At 35.7% G+C, this 20,276-nt stretch overlaps 1 protein-coding gene across 3 annotated transcripts in view; it reads right to left on the bottom strand.

Annotated features, from left to right (window-relative positions):
- Nucleotides 1-7,708: 7,708 nt before the first annotated feature.
- SLC6A15 (solute carrier family 6 member 15) overlaps nucleotides 7,709-20,276 on the bottom strand; it is a 47,473-nt gene continuing 34,905 nt past the window's right edge. For 2 of the 3 annotated variants that reach the window (XM_070409629.1, XM_070409630.1), the window contains exons 9-12: nucleotides 20,063-20,255; nucleotides 16,447-16,606; nucleotides 14,692-14,854; nucleotides 12,276-13,617 (exon numbers count right to left, since the gene is read on the bottom strand). In XM_070409629.1, the coding sequence (XP_070265730.1) occupies nucleotides 13,240-13,617; nucleotides 14,692-14,854; nucleotides 16,447-16,606; nucleotides 20,063-20,255 (894 nt within the window). In that variant the 3' untranslated portion in view covers nucleotides 12,276-13,239. Of the gene's footprint in view, nucleotides 8,152-12,275; nucleotides 13,618-14,691; nucleotides 14,855-16,446; nucleotides 16,607-20,062; nucleotides 20,256-20,276 lie in introns of those variants that run through there. The other variant, XM_070409632.1, reaches the window with a different exon arrangement.

Here is a 20,276-nt window from a genome sequence, read left to right as displayed (position 1 = left end):
TTAAATTCTCTCAAAGTTGGTCTGTGGAAGCCTTTTCAAAGTTGTTACTGTACCCTTTTGACACATCTCCATCATTCTTTTAGCACTTCCGTGTTCCCAGCACAAGAGGTGTCCCAAGTTCATCTTGTATTTTCCTTGCCCAAGCCCAGGAGACAGCCACTTCTTTAAACAGCCCTGGTACCTTTTAGTGGAAAGCAGTGTTTGTAAATCAAGCTCTCAGTGCTATTTGTGGTAAATGGTACATCACTACTCACTGGCTGGTTGGTGGAGAGATATACATTTATAAATAGATATGCATTTACATCTATTTCTATACCTACTTATCTACAATTTATTTTTAAAATCATAATTTCACACTGCTAACTCCAATTCTAGTCACCCTTTCTATGTTTGTAACTCCACTGTCTTACATTTATTTTTTTCATCCCTCTAATTTACATGTATCAATATTCCAGCAGTTTTAGGAAAAGCTCATTACTTACTAAGGAGGAAAAGAAAAAGGAAAAGGGAGGAAAAGGGAGGAAATCTCATCATATCTTTTAATCACTTTAATTTCATTCTTGGGTCCTAGCTCAAATGCAATCATATTTAAAATGGACTCTTTTTTACAGTGACACACAGGTCAAAAGTAAAAATATAAGATCAACTACCTAGTTTTTACAAATGTGTGAAATTTTGATGTTTTATTTCAACAAACTGGTTAAAATCTCTGTTCCTGGAGACGTGACTCTGCCACTTGCTAGCTTGTGACCTAGGCCAACAGATTATACTCATTAAGTATAAAAAGGGGCTCATGATATTGAGATAACTAACTCATACGGATGTCGTGAAGAATAAACTTTACATCAGAAATGCAAAGTTCTTGCTGTGAACTTTATTTCGCATAAAAATAGTAAAAAAAATGTTAGTTGTTGATTAAATATATTTTGGGTAGTATTATTGATATGATGTTCAATTCATTTACATTTCTCAGATTTAAGTTCTTAAAAAAATGTATGTATCCCCAAACTCATAATCATATATTGTAAAAATATCATTACACTACCTGAAGATTTTTCTTAAGAAACATTATGAGTTTACATCAATAAAAAATATTGCATACTTGTGAGCATATTATATAAAATAGTGTGAATACATTTATTTTGTCATATTATCTCTTACAAAGAGGTACTTTTTTTATTTTCAAATAATTTTTACTTTCAAAAGATGATTCTTGGCATTCTACAGTCACTAATACATACACACACATAATAAGTGTCAATACAATGATGGAAAAATTGGCTAATATATTTTAGCTACTTATATTTAACAAGAGAAAAGTACTCTCAAAATATTTTACTAATGTTCAGAATTGCTACTGGAATATCGATACATTATGTTAATTTTATGGTTGCTTTTATTAAAGGAAACAAGATTTGTAATTATTGTTTGTATTTTTGTTTTTAAGAATCAATTATGTTGGTCTTTTTATATTTTATACAGATTTTATTTCTACATACACATATTTTCCCTTTTAAAGTTACATCATAATAAAGGTGTCAAACATACAGCTTTAAGCTATAAAAGCAAAAATTTTGCATAAATATACAACATCCGAAATACCAATTATTACTGTCACTTTAGTTAGTCATAATGTAAATGAAAATACTTTAAAACCTTGCATTGTTATCGAAATGTGCTACTGCCCTCTTATGGAAGGTACTTGTATGACACTCAGAGGTTTTTAAACATCCCGAAGTGGAGAGAAAAAAAAATTTAAATATGATTTAATTCCTTCTATTCTGTCCAATTATTGTTTTATTTTTGTTAGATAACTTCCTTAGTACAAAACAGCATTTAAGAATTTTTATTTGTATAATTTTTCTCCTTAATCAACATAGAATTTCCACAAGATTTTTCTCAAATAGTGCTCTTTGAATTTGAACCAGAGTTAGAATAGTATATTTCATGAAAAACTGAAATATACTAGTTGAGTTTATGCTGGATAAAAATATTCATTTTAATATTTAAACAATAGCTGCTTACCATGGCTGGTTAATCCATATGAAAAAAGCTGAATAAGAAAATGTTGAAATAATAATTAGTACTAGATAACATGCATTATTTTATATGCATTGTTCTAGGTAAAAAGCATTCTACTTGTATTCCCCTATAGTATTCTCACATCAATCATGTAAGGTAGGTATTATATCATCCCTAAGATACAGATGAGGAAAAGGAAGTATGGAGAAGTATATGAATTACTCAGTCACTTGGATACTAAGTTACAGAGATGGCATTTGAACCCAGGATACCTGTTTCCCTTGTTCTCAGTCCAAAAGTCTACTGGTACTCTATGATCACGATAATTTATAAAAAAACATCTGATATATCTATCCATTACTCCTAAAAGGAACCCAAATATTGTCAGCTCATCTCTTGTTAGATCATTTTAACAAATTGAATTGGTAGTCTAGTTTTGTTGTATTGTACCCCGCGAATCACACAAGGATGCCTCAAGAAGTCAAATTAAGGAGCCACATTTATTTCGAAGCCAGGACTATGAGGGGGCAAATGCTCTCCAAATCTCGTAGTGCCCCCTTGGCCAAAACATCAGACTTATATAGGCAAATATCACAAAGATATTGATTACATCTTGAGGTTTGGAATGAGAAACCTGGTTTGCAAAAAGCAGTTTGTTATAGAAGCTTAGATTGAGCAAGTTAGTTATCTACAAAGATTAATTATAGTTTCAGGTCTTGGGACAACTGAGTCAACGGAAACACATTATCTGGAGCCACTGAGTCAATTTAGAATAATTGTGCTGTCCTGGTCAGGTCTTGGGACCACTGAGTCAACAGAAACACATTATCTGGAGCCACTGAGGCAATTTAGAGTAATTATGCTGTCCTGGTCTCCAGGTGCAGAGGAATGTATTTCAAAAGACCAGTAAGATCACAATCAATGGAGTATTCAATTGAATGGGATAACTTATATAAGTTCAGAAAATCAAAATTACTTCTCTATTATTTTAGCAAGGAAATAATTACAGAAGTCAAATCAGCAGGGTTAAAATATTAAACAGCAATTTTTACCCGAGATGGTTGCTACCATGCTTCAGTTTGATCCTACTTAGTAAGAGTGTGGGCATCTGACATGGCCTTTTTTATTCTCCTCTAATGCTTCTTCCCTTTTCCATACCTCTTTCTCTCCTCTTCCTACCTCTTGTCCCCCCCAAAAACGTGCATGACCATTCTGTGTCAAGCCCTATCTAGGTCCTGAAGATACAATTCTAAATAAAACAAAGCATCTAACCTCTGGTTAATGTGGGGAACAGAGAATTTGAACATAGTGAGATGAGTGCCGGTCCAGGTATAAACAGAGCACAACAACATGGCAAATAGCCCCACAAAGGAAATACCATCTAACTGAGAACTGAAAGATGTGTTGGTTCTAGCTAAAGATAAAGAGAGGGGTGGAGAGAAATGGAGTTCCATCTGGACAGTATGTGCAAAGAAATGAATTAGAAGGAATTTAAGATTCAAAGAAGTGTAAATACAGCACTTGCCCATGGCTGGGGTGTAGAATATGCTGAAGAGATGAGCCAGAGGTAAGGCAGAAACTTATTGTGAAAAACCAGGTCTATCATCATAAACAGTTTGGACTTTATCCTGAGGGAAATGCAGAGCCTTAGAAAGATATTTAAGAAAATAGTCAGGCCATAATTACACTTGTAAATGTTCCAATTATTTGCATTTTCCTCTAGAAAGTAAAGAAAATGATAAAATATATAATTTATAATTCCATCAGGGAAGTTGAACACAAAGGAATACAGGTGCAACCTCCTCTGTAGTGGGTTGAATTGTGCTCCCTCCCCCCCCCCAAAAAAAAATATATATGTTAAATCCTAACCTCTGGTACCTCTGAATGTGACCTCATCTGGAAAAGGGTTTTTGCAGATCAGATGAAGATAAGGAATACGGGATCATGCTGGGCCCTGATACAATAGACTGCTACCCTTCTAAGAAGAGGCATACGCGTGTGCAGAGAGAGCACCGTGTGACAAAGAAGGTAGAGGTGGGTGTGATGCATCTGCAAGTCAAGGAACACCAACATTTTTCCAACACCACCAGAACTAAGAAAAAGGTGTGGGGCATTCAGAGAGAGCATGGCATGATTTCAGACTTCTGGCCTCCAGAACGGTGAGAGAATAGATTTCTGCTCTGTTAAGCCACCCAGTCTTTGGTACTTTGCGATGGCAGCCTTAGAAAACAAATACACCCTCCCTCCTTGTTCTGTCTCTAAGATTTCATACCAGGAGCACTCCAGAGCACTCCAGAATTTACCAAGGGCCAGGCAGTTGACTTATGAAAAAGGCCGTCATTATATTTTGCAGGACATTTTTACATATTTTCCCCTTTCTGAATTGTCTACATGTTTATGTGTTTAGGTAAATACAGTTGTCTAAGCACCCAAACATTTTCATAAGTTACCTCCCATGTCTTCTTATTTGCCTGCTGAGATAACAGTGCATCAAGAAATATTCCCTGGCCATGCCATTCCCAAGATGTTATATGGACTCCATGATGATAGTAAGAACAGATGAGATATTGTAAGTGATGTGATTATAAATTGGCAGCCTATTAGCAGAATCTGGCCTTTGGCTGTATGTTATTTCCTTGTTGTTGTTTTTTTGTCGCATTTTAAAAGAATTTAGACATGTAGCCCAGTCACTCACATCCTCCCATGCTCTCTAGATTCTCAGATCTGAATTTGTCAACACATATTATCCAACTTGCTTTCCATCTATGTACCTGTCATCTTGGCTATATTATCTTTATAGAGTGCAAAGAGGGTCCGCATTGATCTGATTCCTTTGAGCCAATACAACAAACCATTTCTACCCCCATATGAAGGAGATTTTGGTATTTCTATTCACAAAGTTCTGGTCCCTCAACCTCATCCTTTCATTTGCTTCTTGGTTCTGATTCCTTCTTTAACTCTCTCTTTTATTTTTAAAATATATTTTTATTGATTTCAGAGAGGAAGGGAGAGGGAGAGATAGAAACATCAATGATGAAAGAGAATCATTGATCATCGGCTGCCTCCTGCACACCCCGGACTGGTAATTTAACTGAATTGCCCTGACAGGGAATTGAATAGTGACCTCATGGTTCATGGGTTGATGCTCAGTCACTGAGCCATGCAGGCTGGGCCTAACTCTCTGGCTCTTGACTTCTGGGCTACATTTTCTTTCTTCAGCCCTGCATTCATTGGTTAGATCCTGTAACATATTTGGCTTCTCTAATTGGCTGTATTTTATAAGTAGCATTAGCTTAGGAAATGTACTTGGAATGGAACAGAAGTATATAATGCCTTGGCCATTTATAAATTAAGAGGCTTAATTTGTCTTGGCATCTCACAGCTATTCTTACATATAGGAAAATACTTATATGTGGTTTGATTTTTAAGTATTTTGGAAAGTTCCAAGATTGTAAAGGATCACCTTCTGCATTTGAAGAATGCTTGAATGTAATTACCGCCTAATATGGACCAGCAACTGTGCTGAGCATTTTATCTCCCTTAATTCTCATAATAGTTATACATGGTAGATATTATTAGTAAATCCACTTTACAGATAAGGAACTGAGGCTCAGATTGGCTTGATAAATGTCCAGAGTTACATACTAATAAATGGCAGAGCTCATATTAAAAATATATAAATCTGAATTCAGGATCAAAGAGTTCTTATTTTATATATGTTTCATATAAGTAAAATTGAAATGTTTGCATATTGCCTTTTGTAAACTTGGGATTCATTTTTAATGAAATATTACCCAACCCCAAAACTGAAAAAAGTGAAGCCACTTTAAGTTGAATACAGGGGGATGGAGTAGAGCAGAAGCCCTTTCCACTGCCACCACCCCCTCCACCCCCCCCCCCCCCCCACCCACCCCCGCCCACAACTAGGGCTCTCTGGATTAAAGGCGGGCACTGATTTGAGACTGTACTCTCTATCAAATGGGGCAGTTGTCCCTGGGAGTAGAGCTAAAAACCTAAAACTTTTGCTAGTCATTTATGCCTTGACTAGTAGATGTGAATTAAGGAGAAGGCGAAGAGGACAGAAGAGGGCTAGAGAACACTGCGGCCTGCGCGTGGGCAAGGAGAGAGGAAAGAGCGAACGGAAATCAAGTTGACTTTAAGTTTAGGGCTAACCAGGTAAATCCTATAAACACCCAGCTTAAATGCTGTTAATAAGAATTAGGGACGCAATAGCTAATTTCTCTATATCTAGCTGCCCAGGCCTCAAAGTTAGAGCTCTTAAATGAAATGATTACATTTCACTGTTTCAAAAGTTTGGACTATAATTTTCAGCAGCCGAGTCTCTATTTTTTCAAATCCATAATACCTGAGACATACTATGCTTCTTACAACATGAATGACAAGTAAGGGTTATTTTTCTAGGTTTCCCATAGCTTATGTTCGGCGATTAACCCTCTCTCAACTTGTTCCCTGGTGCCTTTGAAGATGGGGCTGCTGTTAGCGCTGGCTACATTCTAAGGTGACAGGTCCTAGAATTTTCTTTGTGTGAAACCAACTGGACAAACCAAAAACCTTGACAGCACAAGCTCCAAATCAGCCTTGAGAGCTAATCAATAAGAGCAGACTGGGTTGCCATGCCTGGCTGATCAGGGAAGCCTAACGCAACAAGACCCCACAGTCCAGCCTTCTGTCTGGTTCACACAAGTAAACTCTTTTGCTGGAAATATCTCCCTATTTTCTCTGAACAGACTAAAACCGCTTTGTTTTTTTATTAATGATATACAGGCAGTACTTTTTTTTCTGTTAAAAGACAGACTCCTAAACATAAAATTACTTTTTGATTACCTTAACAATAATGCAAAGACAAATTTGTTCAGACTATTGACAAATCATCATCATTTAATGCAAAATTATTCTCCTCCCTATTTAAAAAATATCCTTCATGGCGTTAACATTACCTGAAATTATTCTATCATGAAAAATAAATACTTATGCCTTAATCATATACAACAATTGAATTCCCATGAAACAAACTGCTTGTGAAATGTCAAGTTTTTGTTTGTTTTTTCATTTCATGGCAAAATCAAGGAAAAATCTCTAAACTAGAGCTTGTCATCATTGTATGTATTATAAAGTGTACTTTTGGGGGAAAATACCCCCAAAAAAGTGATTTTTCTATTAATCAACCCCATCCTAGAGGCGTTTTACTGACTCTGTCTGAAAATAGAGAACTAGTTCTAACAGTGCTATTTAAATAAATTGAATTTGAAAAATTAAAATATTTTACAAATTTAAGTTTAGGATATGGACTACTGCAGATTTGAAAAGAAAAGAAGTAAATTAACCACAAAGTGATGACAAAAAAGCATGTTGTTTTTGTAGTCCATCTGTAAACTTCAATAGGAAGGAAGCTTGTGAAATGGGATTTGTTTGGGTAACTTGTTTGAATTGGGATTTGTTTGAATATAAATATTTTATGAAGAGGTGGGGGAAAAATCAAAGTGAAAAAGTTTTGAATGAAAAAAATCCCCTCAACATTGCATGGATATTAGGTATGACTATGAGGTGAAAATAAACTATATAATAAATTCCATACCATATTAAAGTATATACTATGTAAATAATTAGATTTATTCTACTGAATCTAAGTTCTAGAATCAGTTTATTGGTGACCACACTTGGCTAAAAAAAGTGAGAGTAAATGTTTCTATTTCAAATTGAAACTGGACATGAAAGGATCCTGCTACCCATCAATACCAGAGTCGAATAAGTAGAGACAAGGTTGAATCTTTGTGGTGCTTTTTAATATTCAGATGACTGGCCATCTGAGAGAGCGGCAGGTGTAATACTTTGAAAAGACTGCTCTGACATTTCATTTCAAGCCAGTGCTTATATAAGTTTAGAGGGTGGGTAAAAAAATCTAAAACTAGGGAGTTCCCAGGGCCTTCTTTCTATCATTGTCCTTGCAAAGATAGCCCCGGGACGCTGTCTCCTCTCAGGTAGGTTCTACCCTTGATCCGCGCGTAACAGGTATCTTCTTTTTAGTGTCCGGCTCATCTGGGCTTTGAGATATCCTTGTCTCTGATCCCTGATTTCCTTCTGGCGACACATCCTTCAGTTTCCCAGGGTCTGTAAGAAAAATCTCTTTTCTATGTGAATAAATATAAAACAACCGTGATTCTTTATTTATTACATGCCCCTCCCATATCAAAATGGCCTGTTGGTTGGTATTCTACATTGACATTGCATTACTATATACAGCATCTAAAAAAAAAAAGTTTGAGATGATTAAATCTCTTATATTTACAGAAAGGCTTAATTAAAATAATTCTACCCAAATGTCTATTAAGAAAGCAGACAATCAATAAATTTCTACTTGCTTTTTCCCCCCAGAGATTGGACCATCCAGATCCTCTCTTGCTCAGAAAAACTATCTTCATTGTTTAATTTTACCAGTTTTAATCTAACTGACCTCAAATCTCCCAATTTGATCAATTAAATATTTACCTAAAATAAAGCAAACCTTAAAATGAAAGGGAAAAAACATATTACTGACAAAAGAGAGTTCTTTGGAGAAATGAATATAGGCCAGGTCTCTGCATCTATGAATTTGGTGTATCTGGTTAATAATGTGGGTAAAGTCCAGCCAGTGTGACTCAGTGATTGAGCAACAACCTATGAACCAGGAGGTCAAGGTTTGATTCCTGGTCAAGGCACATGCCCAGATTGCAGGCTTGATTCTCAGTAGGGAACATGCAGGAGGCAGCTGATAGATGATTCTCTCTTGTCATTGATGTTTCTCTCTCTCTCTCCTTCTCCCTTCCTCTCTCCAAAATCAATAAAAACCCATTTTAAAAAGAATAATAATATGGGTAACTGCTTGTGATGAACAGATAAAATGAATGTCATCATTGCTACCATGCTCACAAATGTAAGGTTTACTCATTCATTTCAGATTGGGGTGCTCTGGGGTATCATGATCTGCTTCTTTTTTTTTTTTGGTTGCTTGTTTTATAAGCATTCCTTTAAAGAACAGTAAAATGAGATATATTTGCAGCCCTTTTAATGTGTTTCTTTTTTATTGAGAAAATTGTATTGTTAGAAATACGTCAGTCTTTTCTAAAGAACCTTTACCTTCCTTAGTACACAACTGAATATGCCCTGAAAAGGCTATCAGTGGAAACAGAATAGCAGCTGAGATATCACCATTAATCTTCAGGCATGGCTCCTTTTACGTACATGGCGGCACATATGGCATTGTCTAGGCACCACATGGCACATTTCTTGCTGTTCATATAAATCAGGTATTTTGTTTTTGGTGGTGGTGGTGTGGTAATACATACATCTGTGTGTTTTGATGATGATGCCAGGAATCACTGTGGTATGCTAAAACATTAGTAGAATTCAAAAGACATTGATTTTAGGACGAGATAATGTCTCAGCACCTTTTCTCTTTTTACCTCCACGTGATAAGCATTCTTAAGGCAATGTTTTAGGTGGGAATGCATATCAGGATAACTAGTAAATCAGCCAATTTTGGAGTCAGTCATTTGAGGCAATATAACATATGGAACATTTTACTTCGGTTCTAAGTTATAAAGGTAAAAATGTGCTATGCTCAGTAATGGATAGCTTATGGAAAGTGTTATCTTTAATATTTCCAACAGTTTTCTAGAGTTTTATGGTTTTTTCCTTTTTGTCAATACATTACGGTTCAAACAATTTACAACTAAAGTGTATGGGGAAAAAATTCATGTGATTGCTATTGATTTTATTCATGGTCAATCAAGGTAAATAGGAATCTCTTTGGGATTGTTCAGGAAACACAGTGACCAGAACAAAATCAAAAGGAGAAAGATATTTTACTTTCAAAGGGTTTATTTTAAATTCCAGCTTCTATCCACCAAATGGTGTTCACCCGTTATCACAGTTTTCACATTGTTGTTTTCTTTCTCTTTCAAGACAACCCGGTTTCATATTTTACTTGTACTTCTTTTTATCTTCTTCATTCCTGTGGTACCTAACTAACATTACAATATGTGTTTTTTTTAAATATTCATGTCCTGTATCCAATTCTAAAAGGATTCCAATTAAGTATGTTTAAAATATACAGAAAGGGCACAGGTAACTCAAAAGCATAATTATCCTAAATAATGAAAGGCTAATATGCAAATTGTCCCCTTGGGCAGGAGTTGACCAACCGGGAGTTCAACCACCAATCTCCCACATCCTTTCCCCCGACCCCGATTAGGGTGGGCCAGCCAGATTCCACCCGTGCACAAATTCATGCACCTGGCCTCTAGTAATTAATAACACTGTATCTTTATCTTAAACTTTCTGCAATCTTGTACACATTTGAAGATTAAATGAAAAAATAAACTTCTGTCTAAAAATGCACATAAACAGAGACACATGGAAATGCAAATATACTTTCATAAAATTACATCCTAAGACTTCATTGCACCAATATGTTAGACTCCCACATTATGACTCTAATATATAATAGTATTTTTTTTCTCTATTGTTCTTATATTCCACTCTGCACACACTATCAGCCCTCCTGCACACTCCCCAGCCTGCCTTTATATTTGAAGATACACAATACTTGGCTATGTTATGTTCAGGGGCAAGTGTACACCACAGTTTACAGAAGTAGTGGAAAGTAATACAAAAACAAGTAGCCTCAAATTTTAGAGTGCAGAGGAGAATAATTCATACTACCATTCACTGATTAAATACTACACTGCCCGGGAAAGGGTGGGGAAGGGGTGTCTGTGAGGAAGGAGAGAAACTGGGGAAAAGATGGATAATTCATATTCTATTTACAGTGATGCATGGCTTACCACTAAGAATAAGATAGATTCTTGGTGAATAGATGTTGAAAGAAAGGATGAGCAAATAAATAAATGAATGGGTAGCTGAAGAACTGACTAATGAAAATAAACGAAAAGGAGAGACCTTGTCTATTCAGCTTTAACTTCCATGGTCAGTCTCCTCATCTGCCCAGTGAGGGCATTAGAAACAGTTTAGATTCTCTTTCTTCTCAAAACTAGGATTCCTACATTCTTATCACTCTGTGAATAGAAACGTAGACAGGTGGAGACCTAATTCCCTAGTGGAAAGCAAGTATCCAAACTGTAATTAAAAGCCACATGATGAGAGGGGGAGGAAAAAAAAGATGCTTATTTGGCAATGTATTATGATAAGTTAAAGGCTGGCAGATAAACTATTTGCTGTAAACTTTTTAATATTGGGGTAGCTTATATATAAACATACTGCTTCAGCAAGAAAGATATATAAAGTGTATATTATTTCAACTTCTAAAATAATGAAGCAGATCTATGTGCCTTCATATGAAACACTGTCCAAAATAAGTTATTCATAGAAATAAATAAGATTCAGAAGAAAGAATGCTAAATGCTATCAATTATATAATGTGTGTTTATGGACCATTTCCACAAGGATCAGTAGTAAACTGGCAAAGGGAGCTGCCTTTAAAGATGGGAACTAGGAGGTTAGGAGAAATTTTAGGGGGGAAATTACTTCACACTGCATTGTTGTAATTTTTGAATTTGTGTAATGTGCATTATTGCCTACCTATAAAATATGTTTAAAGAGATACAAAATATACTGAATATGTAAAGCAAAAAACTAAAAATTTTAATCACCAGTGGAATTCTATTTTAAATGCTGTGATGCAGTCTATAATATATGCCTATAGCAGACCAAGAATATTTGGCAAAGAGAAATCAATGGATATGATGCGGTACTATCTCCCATTTTTTGCTGCTTTATCCATCATTTAAAAAATACAACTAATATATTTTTATAGTTATAAATAAAAGCCTTTTAATGAGATGGTACTCAGTGGAGTTCTCCTGCTTCATCTAATTTCATATATATAACAGTTTCATAAAAATCACCATAATTTTTTATACTTCTGAGACAATACTGACCAGCAAGCTGCCAACTGTACATGTGGTTTCCTGGGAGACTACACGTATTTTTTTCAAGAATTGTGGGACCACATCAAAACACCATTTCACCATAATACTCTACTTTGCTGTTGTCTCCAAAGTAGTGGTAATCACTAACTGTTAATCATATATTGATCCTACTTGAAATATGATGGCTAATTATGATGAAATTCCTAAGTGCTGACTGAAATGCAAAGTAATCCAGTTCAAGTGATACAAGGAAAGTCAATGTGAAAAACAAATATCGTTTTTAAATTTTATTTATACCTTAAAATGTTAATGCCGTACAATTTTAACAATCACTTAAAAAAGGATTCATATTTGCATGAAACAGAAGCAAAACAGAAAGATATGAAATAAAATGCCATCTTGCTTCAAGTTTTCAAATCAGTACTTAGAATACTAATATACATCTATATACATTGCAAGTATATTATATAAATATACGTACTATGAGTAATATTGAATCCACAATAAACATCAAGTAGGTTTTTTAGGCACACGGCATAGAACAATGCAGAATCTGCATAATTCTTGAGAGTGCTAAGTGACTCACACTTATGTCATTTTCACACATATTTCACACAAAATATACAACCATCATACACATGATCCTGAATATAACTTTTCGTCTCAACATCAGTGCCTTCTTATTCTTTGATACTATTGCACTATACAGCAATCACATAAGAAAATACTTTGCAGTTTTCTTCAACTAATTGCCTGACAAGGTATCAATGCAACCAAAATAAGCACAGCCTATCTACACAAAACAGTCACAGAAATGTGCTGAGAGGCACCAACTTACAGAACTGTTCATTGTAATGCTGGGAGTTACCCTAAAGGCAAACTTATGCATTTTAAAGTGCGTCCACCATTTTTGAATTGCAAATGCCATTTCATCCAGAAATTATTAGAAACTGAGGTAACACCTGTTTTTGTAGAGAAAGAAATACTTGAAAAAAATCACCAAAAGTGTTTTTAAAAATTCTGACAAACATGAACCTCAGTCCCTGTAAGCTTTGTCTGCTACTCTTCCTGTGCGAATGTAAACTGGAGAACCCAAAGGAACACACCAGCTGAATTCACATACACTGTTCGTGTTAAAGATCACAGCCAGGGGACACCTGAGATCGCCCTCTGATAAGTGAAGCCTAAAGCTCCTCTCTTCATGAAGACAATGTTCAGTGATACCAATTAACCAAAATAAACCCTCCTGATCCAACACCCCCGCCCCCAGCTACAAGTCAGATTCGGGCAGATCTGGCATATCTGTCACATCTGCCATCAAATACCCTATTCCATATCGCCCATTGGGAGCAGTGTCCAAAGTCGGTGATCCACTCTGCTTCCGATAAATATTTTTACCCAAATTTGGAGATGACATTTCGCTTGAATTTTCATGAATGAGGCTTGCATCATCTCCCTCTAAGTTTACAGGCTCCTTTAGTACCCTTCCTCTCTTATAGGCCACGGAGGCTAAATTACCGGAACTATTTTCCATAAGGTTGAAGAAACGGATGATGAAGACAGCCGGGATGGGGAGTAGTGCTACGACTACCAGAGATATACAGATAACCATTGCCCACGTTGGATATCTCAGAAATTCTTTAGATGCCTGTTAACACCAAAATATGTATTAATAATCTATTTTCCCTGCAAGTACGGAAAAAAAATATTATATTTGTCTCAGGTTTGTAAGCAAAGTATTCGACCTGTTCTTGTGACTTACTATGTCCAATAGAATGGCTTAGAAGTGAAATTAAGCAACTTCAAGGTTAGACCTTAAAGGCCTTGCAATTTCTGCTCGTTTCACAGAATGCTGCCATAAGTCATATTAGTTGGAAGAAGCCAAGAATAAAAAATTACAGAGAGACTCTGGCTCTTCAAGTTTAATCAACTGCATGAGTTAGCTCAGGCAAGAACAAAAGAAGACTCATCCAGCTCACCCATAGCACCCAAGAAATAATAATCGGCATTGCTTTCAATTGTGACATTGAGGAGGTAGTTTGTTATTAAGCAATAGATACCTGTTACATATGCCATATTGACTTTCTGAAATCTAAATTTTATCACATTTCTGGGGTTTTGGTGAGGGATAACAGACTTGTTTATGCCTAGTCATGAATTCAGTTGTTACTATATAGAATTATTGACCATAGAATAAAGGTCAGAAATACTCCTGAAAAATAAGCACTCTAACTTTATAACATCCCATGTATCCATAATGGTTGCATTATGATATGGGTAATGCAGCCTGATGACAGAACTGAAATAGTCATTGCTAATATAAAATAGTTATAACAAAATATTACTTCGACAGCTGTTTACATCGTATCTATATGGTTGATGCATCTTTTCATCAGAAAATAGTATCTGGGATATGATTTAATACATTTGTAAGGGGAAATATTTCTGGTGGTTTGAGCAATATATTTTCTAGTTCAAGGCTGAATAATCATTGGTTCATCTATGTGGTGACATGAATAAAGCGACTTTAATGAGAACCAAATTAATATTTGATGTAATCTACAATGTATAAAAATCTACAATGTATAAAAAATCATACATGTTTGGAAATGAACAAAACATAAATCTCAAGATTTTTGCATAAAAGCAACACCAGTCATTAAATAGTAAAATATACTGTGAAGAAAGCAAAAGGTAAAAACTTCTTTATTTTGTATTTTACCTTGTCTTTATCCCATGCATCATAGCCAGGAGGATTTAAGATCATATTCACAGTAGAAGTTATTAGCAGGAATAATAGCCCTAGAGGCGTAATATATTTCCACAAATAGTAGTAATATCTGTAGGGAGCAAAGCCCAGCATATCTCTTAGGTCTTCCATAAATCTAAATAAAAAGAAGGCAATTATTTCTCAATTTTATGTATAACCTTATAAATGTAATGCATTAGACCAATGATTTGACAGGGAATTAGACATGATACCATATGACATTTTATACTTATCAAAAAGTTACACTGGAAGATGACATAAATTAAGATCATATAAAGTAAAATGGAACCAGTTAAATACATACCGTAATTTTTATTTAGGTAAAGCACTCTTTAGCCAACTACTGAAATGTCTCCTTCTACTGATGACTTCCTACTCTATGAACACAACATCAGCAATACTTTATCAAATTTCAATACAATGCAGGTTAGAACTTGTAGGTAGCTTGATAGAGTGTCCAGATGGCTGGTTTTGAAATTAAAGTCAAAGTTAAAGTCCTAGCTCTACAACTGATGCAGTAAGTCCTTCTGTACAGGAGGGCACATTCTCCATGTGACATGGATGCTATTAGTTACCACAGAGTATTTTTATGAGGTTTAAGAATCAGTGCATGTCAGATAGCCATTGCTACTATTGCTATCTAGTACATGACTACAAAATGGAAGTTCCCTTACCTGGAGCTTTTGACAGTAATGAAAACATTCTCACAAAGCATATTCAATGTCAATATGTTCCTCTCTGTGATGTGTAAGAGGGCTCTGGTCTTCATTCAACACACATTCCTACTTTACACAGACCTCTAATAAGCTTGATGATCTTATTGTTTTAGTCTATACATGTTCACTAAAGACAGAAACTTAAAAAAAATGGACAATATTTTGCCAAAAATGCCTCCAGGAACATTTTTCTTCTGAGATTACTCTCATGCTTCATCTCACAGCAAGTATATACACCTCTCACATCAAGCAGGTATATAATTCAGAGGTTAAAGGCATCTAGTGAATTCAAATAATGACTCCATATAAATATGAAGTTGTGTATATCAAATGCCATGTATATCTCAGAGCAGTACATATATGGTGTCCCCAAAATGTATACACACACTTTGAATAATTATAAAGGCAGCGTTTATTAAAATACATTTCATTCTCAAAATTGAGCTATCAGCTATTAAACTGTGTATACATTTTTGGGGGACACCCTGTATTTTCCCAAAATTGGCCTGTTACACAAGGCATTATGTAGCATAAAAAATGAAATTACTCTCGTGAAACAGGTCAGCAAAGTAATTAGGAGCATAGGCTGGGAGTTAAGCAGAAATGACTATGAGTCCCAGGTCTGTCTCTGGGCAGGTTTGATGAGCAAGTCACTTGGTATCTCACTGAGCCTGAGTTTTCTCATCTGTAAAACATAGATAACAATAACTCAAAACAATAAGGTTTGTGGAAAATAGCCACTAGATCTTGGACGTTTCTATTTGACAACCTGTATTAAATCCAAGCTCCAGAATCCTAGACTATATTACCATCTACACAATTCGATCTAATTACTAATAGGCAAATATACTTCATTAAAATTGTTAAATAAAGAAGAGCCTTCAAAAGATTTTGTTTGTGGTATTTTCCCCTTTAGTCATTTTTCTCCCCTTCTAAATTAAATAGATAATGTCAATTGGTGTTTCCAAAATAAAGATGAAAATATACTTACTTATCTGCGCCATAGATAAAGGATACAGCAATATTCTCAAAAATGACTACAATTAGAAGCGGCAGCGTAGCAGAATAACCATCAAACATTATAACAAAGTAATTTCCAGAACGTTGCACAAATATCAGACCAACACAAAATGCCAGAAGACAACAAATAACTGGACAAAAGGAATAAATGAAAAAATTAAGCCCTTATTTAGAATCAAGTATTTTAAGTCGTATTATGATTTACTATATTCAAAATATAATTTTGTTTTCACTTTTATAACTTGTCAATAATATGCATAGGCAATACCTTTCTTAATATTGTGGAACATTACACAGTGGTAATAGTTACCTGGATTTAGCACACATTTAATATAAATTCATTGTTAGAGAGTAATACAACCATCTCCCTTAGTCTGTGCAAACTTACTTACCAAGCACAAATAATAAATGAGGTAAAACTGTGAAGATTTTTAAAGTATAAATCCCCATGCCTTTCTTCTCTTTATTAAGAGCAAAGTGAACTTTTCCAGCAGAAAATTTTCATAGGTTATTCTTATGTATTTTCAAAATATGTTTTTATTGATTTCAGAGAGGAGGGAGAGGGATAGGGAGATAGAAACATCAATGATGACAGAGAATCATTGATCTGCTGTCTCTTGTACACCCCAAACTGGGGATCAAGCTGACAACCCGGTCATGTGCCCTGACTGGGAATTCAACCACTGAGCCACATCAACTGGGTGGTCATTCCTACTTTTAATCGCATTTTATAGTTTTGGAAGCTCTGAATTTCTGCATTAATAATGAGAGTAATGCAGCTTATAATAAAATTGTGATAAAATACATAGTTTTATATTTTACTGAAGTCTGGTTATTTTTAAAGCATAACTAAAAAAACTTAGCAGGCCTTGCCTTAGCACCAACCCAAATCTATATTTTGATATTGCTTAACAGATTAGTTGGGAATCTATACTAATAAAAGCCTAGGTGGTCGTCACGCCCTCACGTCGTCACAAGATGGCATCACAAGATAGCCATGTGCATAGCGGAGATGGGACCAGGCAGCTGCTCTGCACAGTGAGACCTGGGGGTCCTGCAGCTCCATGCGGCATGGTGGATGCCAGTACCAGTGTCTCTGCCGCCTCACGCGGTAGGGGAGGGAAGTTGTGGGCAATCAGGCCAGCAAGGGAGGGCAGTTGGGAGTGATCAGGCCAGCAAGGGAGCAGTTAGGTGTCGATCAAGCCTCCAACGGAGTGGTTAGGGGGTGATCAGGCTGGCAGGCAGGTGAGTGGTTAGGAGCCAGCGGTCCTGGATTGAGAGAGATCGGGCCTAAACTGACAGTCGGACATCCCTCAAGGGGTTCCAGATAGGAAAGAGTGCAACACCCCCTCCATGCACAAATTTCGTGCACTGGGCCTCTAGTACAATTATAACAGGGTTGGGCAATTTGATTATCCAACCTAAGAAGAACCACCTAAAAGAAATTTCTGCAGTAGAATCTGAAAAAGATAGAGAAACTTCTGACCATTAATATAAAAACTTAGAGAAACTTCTGGAATCCATATAATATTACCATAGTTTTGTTTGACTTTTTATTCTATCATGCACATTAGTAGAGAAACCCTCAAAAATAAAAGATGACTGTGTTCTAGTTGTCAACCACCTTTTAACAGAAGTGAGCAAAAGCAAAAGAAGGTGAGAACACAGAAATCCCTGGGTTTGAAGATGGGGTTTCCAACAATGTCAACAGGTATGGGTCATATTAGGCCATCTCTGAAGCACTATGCTAAGGTTATGAGCTGCACCATACATAAACAAATTATATATATATATATATATATATATATATATATATATATATAATGAAAAGTAACATGTACTATACTTGGAATCTATCATATATTGAAATGTTTAAATGCTTGTCACAGTATATTGTACTTAAAAGTCTCAGGATGGAAGTAGCAAAGCTTGAATATGGGCCATAGTCTGTGTCACTTTCACTGTCTCCTAATTACACCACAGTATAAGGCAAACGTGAAGAAAGTGAATTCTAGGTGGTACAGACAGAGTTTTGCTGGAGATGTGAGATGAAAAGATAACGGGGGATTCACTTATTTAAATCTCACTGTTCCACTAGAGAAGACAAAAACACATCTGGCAAAGTTGATGGAGGATTTATAAAGTGATCCTCCATCATACAGGTATGATCCCAAAGACGGGTAATGGGGGAAGTGATCCTCCATCATACAGGTATGATCCCAAAGACGGGTAATGGGGGAAGAGAGTACATTCCCTTTGCTCTTCCCAAATAGGTCTCCCAGTAGGCAGCAGACACTACCATGTGTGTTCTTCCCTCTATACTGTTGCTTTTTCCTGAATTTGCAAGCCCTCTTACCTCACGGGCTTTGGATATGAGACAAAGATGAGGAAAGCAGCAAAGATGGCTGTTATTTAGCCTGCACATCAGGCAGAATATCAATAGCCTTAAGTGGAATAGAAACTGAAGAAGTAGAAACTGCCTTTTGATAAAGATAAAGAAGTTTCTCATTTTTGTTCAGCTGAGTGGAGGATATTTAGTATCAATATTTAAGGAACTGCTTAAATTGCTTTACACACACACACACACACACACACACACACACACACACTTAGCAGAGCAGTAAGTGGTAAAGGTGTGTATTTGAGACTTATTTACACATAAAATATTACTAAAATATTTCAGAGCTAAGCACAGAGCCTCGGGGAGCTTGTGCACCACTGCCCAGCATTCAAGATCACCTACATGTTTTTTAGCCAATTTATTTTTGCATCACTTCCCAACACTGTTCTTGCACGCTGGTCTGGTTGGCTTCCTCACTGTTCTCTTTAGCTCTCCATGTGCTACATCCTCTGACCTGTGAGAAGACCTCTCCTCTTTCAAATTCAAGATGACTTTTGTTTCTTCTTAATTTGTATGACATGTAAAGTCTCTATTATGCTACCTATAAGTATATTACATGGTACAAGTCTTTTATCTACCCAGATTGCTTTTAATTAACAATACAATTGTTTTTTTGGAGAAGTGGCTTGCCTATATCTTTGTTTCTCTGTTATAATTTCTCATATCTTTTATATCCTTCAAATGCAGTTCAAAATGGTACTTTACTAAGTGCTTGCAGATTGGCTTATTAACAAGCATCGATATTGATAAGTTGTTTTATTTGCTTTCCTACTAGAACTATGAACTACTAGTAGACCACAACTTCTTCTACACTAGAAATTTGGATTTATCAATTTTAGCAAATTTGGGAAAGGAATTTGAGGTCTGAGCCACCTTACTATAGTTAATTATTTGACTTGTATACAAATTAATACATAAACAATCTATGACTTTATTCTAGTGACAGTAATTCATGATGACATTACTATTAATTAAGAGCAATGTAAAAATATTCACTAATAGTACGATGTATTAAGTCTATCATTTGCAATTATACATTACATAGTTTTATGATTATACAGTTATATAAAAAATAACAAATATTAGCAATACATATTTACAAGTAGACATTAATAAAACCCCAAATATCACCAAGAGTAAAATGGCCTGTATCAGTCAATGGAAAGTCAAGTACATAAAAACTCACCAGTAACCAACTCTTTGCTCACTTTGAAACTGTCCACCACAGGCGTGATGATCCCTTCGACGTATCCAAACATGCTGCTGAGGCCTAGATTTATCAGCATGAGGAAGAACAACACTGACCACAAGGGAGCTAGAGGGAAATGTGTCATCGCTTCTGTAAAGGTAATGAAAGCTAAACCAATTCCCTCAACCTCCTGTAAAATAGACAGAATAAC

The sequence above is a fragment of the Myotis yumanensis genome, unplaced genomic scaffold (genome assembly GCF_028538775.1).
Source record: "Myotis yumanensis isolate MYYU_CA2020_CCGP unplaced genomic scaffold, mMyoYum1.0.hap1 SCAF_3, whole genome shotgun sequence".
Classification (NCBI taxonomy): domain Eukaryota; kingdom Metazoa; phylum Chordata; class Mammalia; order Chiroptera; family Vespertilionidae; genus Myotis; species Myotis yumanensis.
The sequence above is the reverse complement of the archived record's forward strand: the minus strand, read 5'-3'. Positions and strand labels throughout refer to the sequence as shown.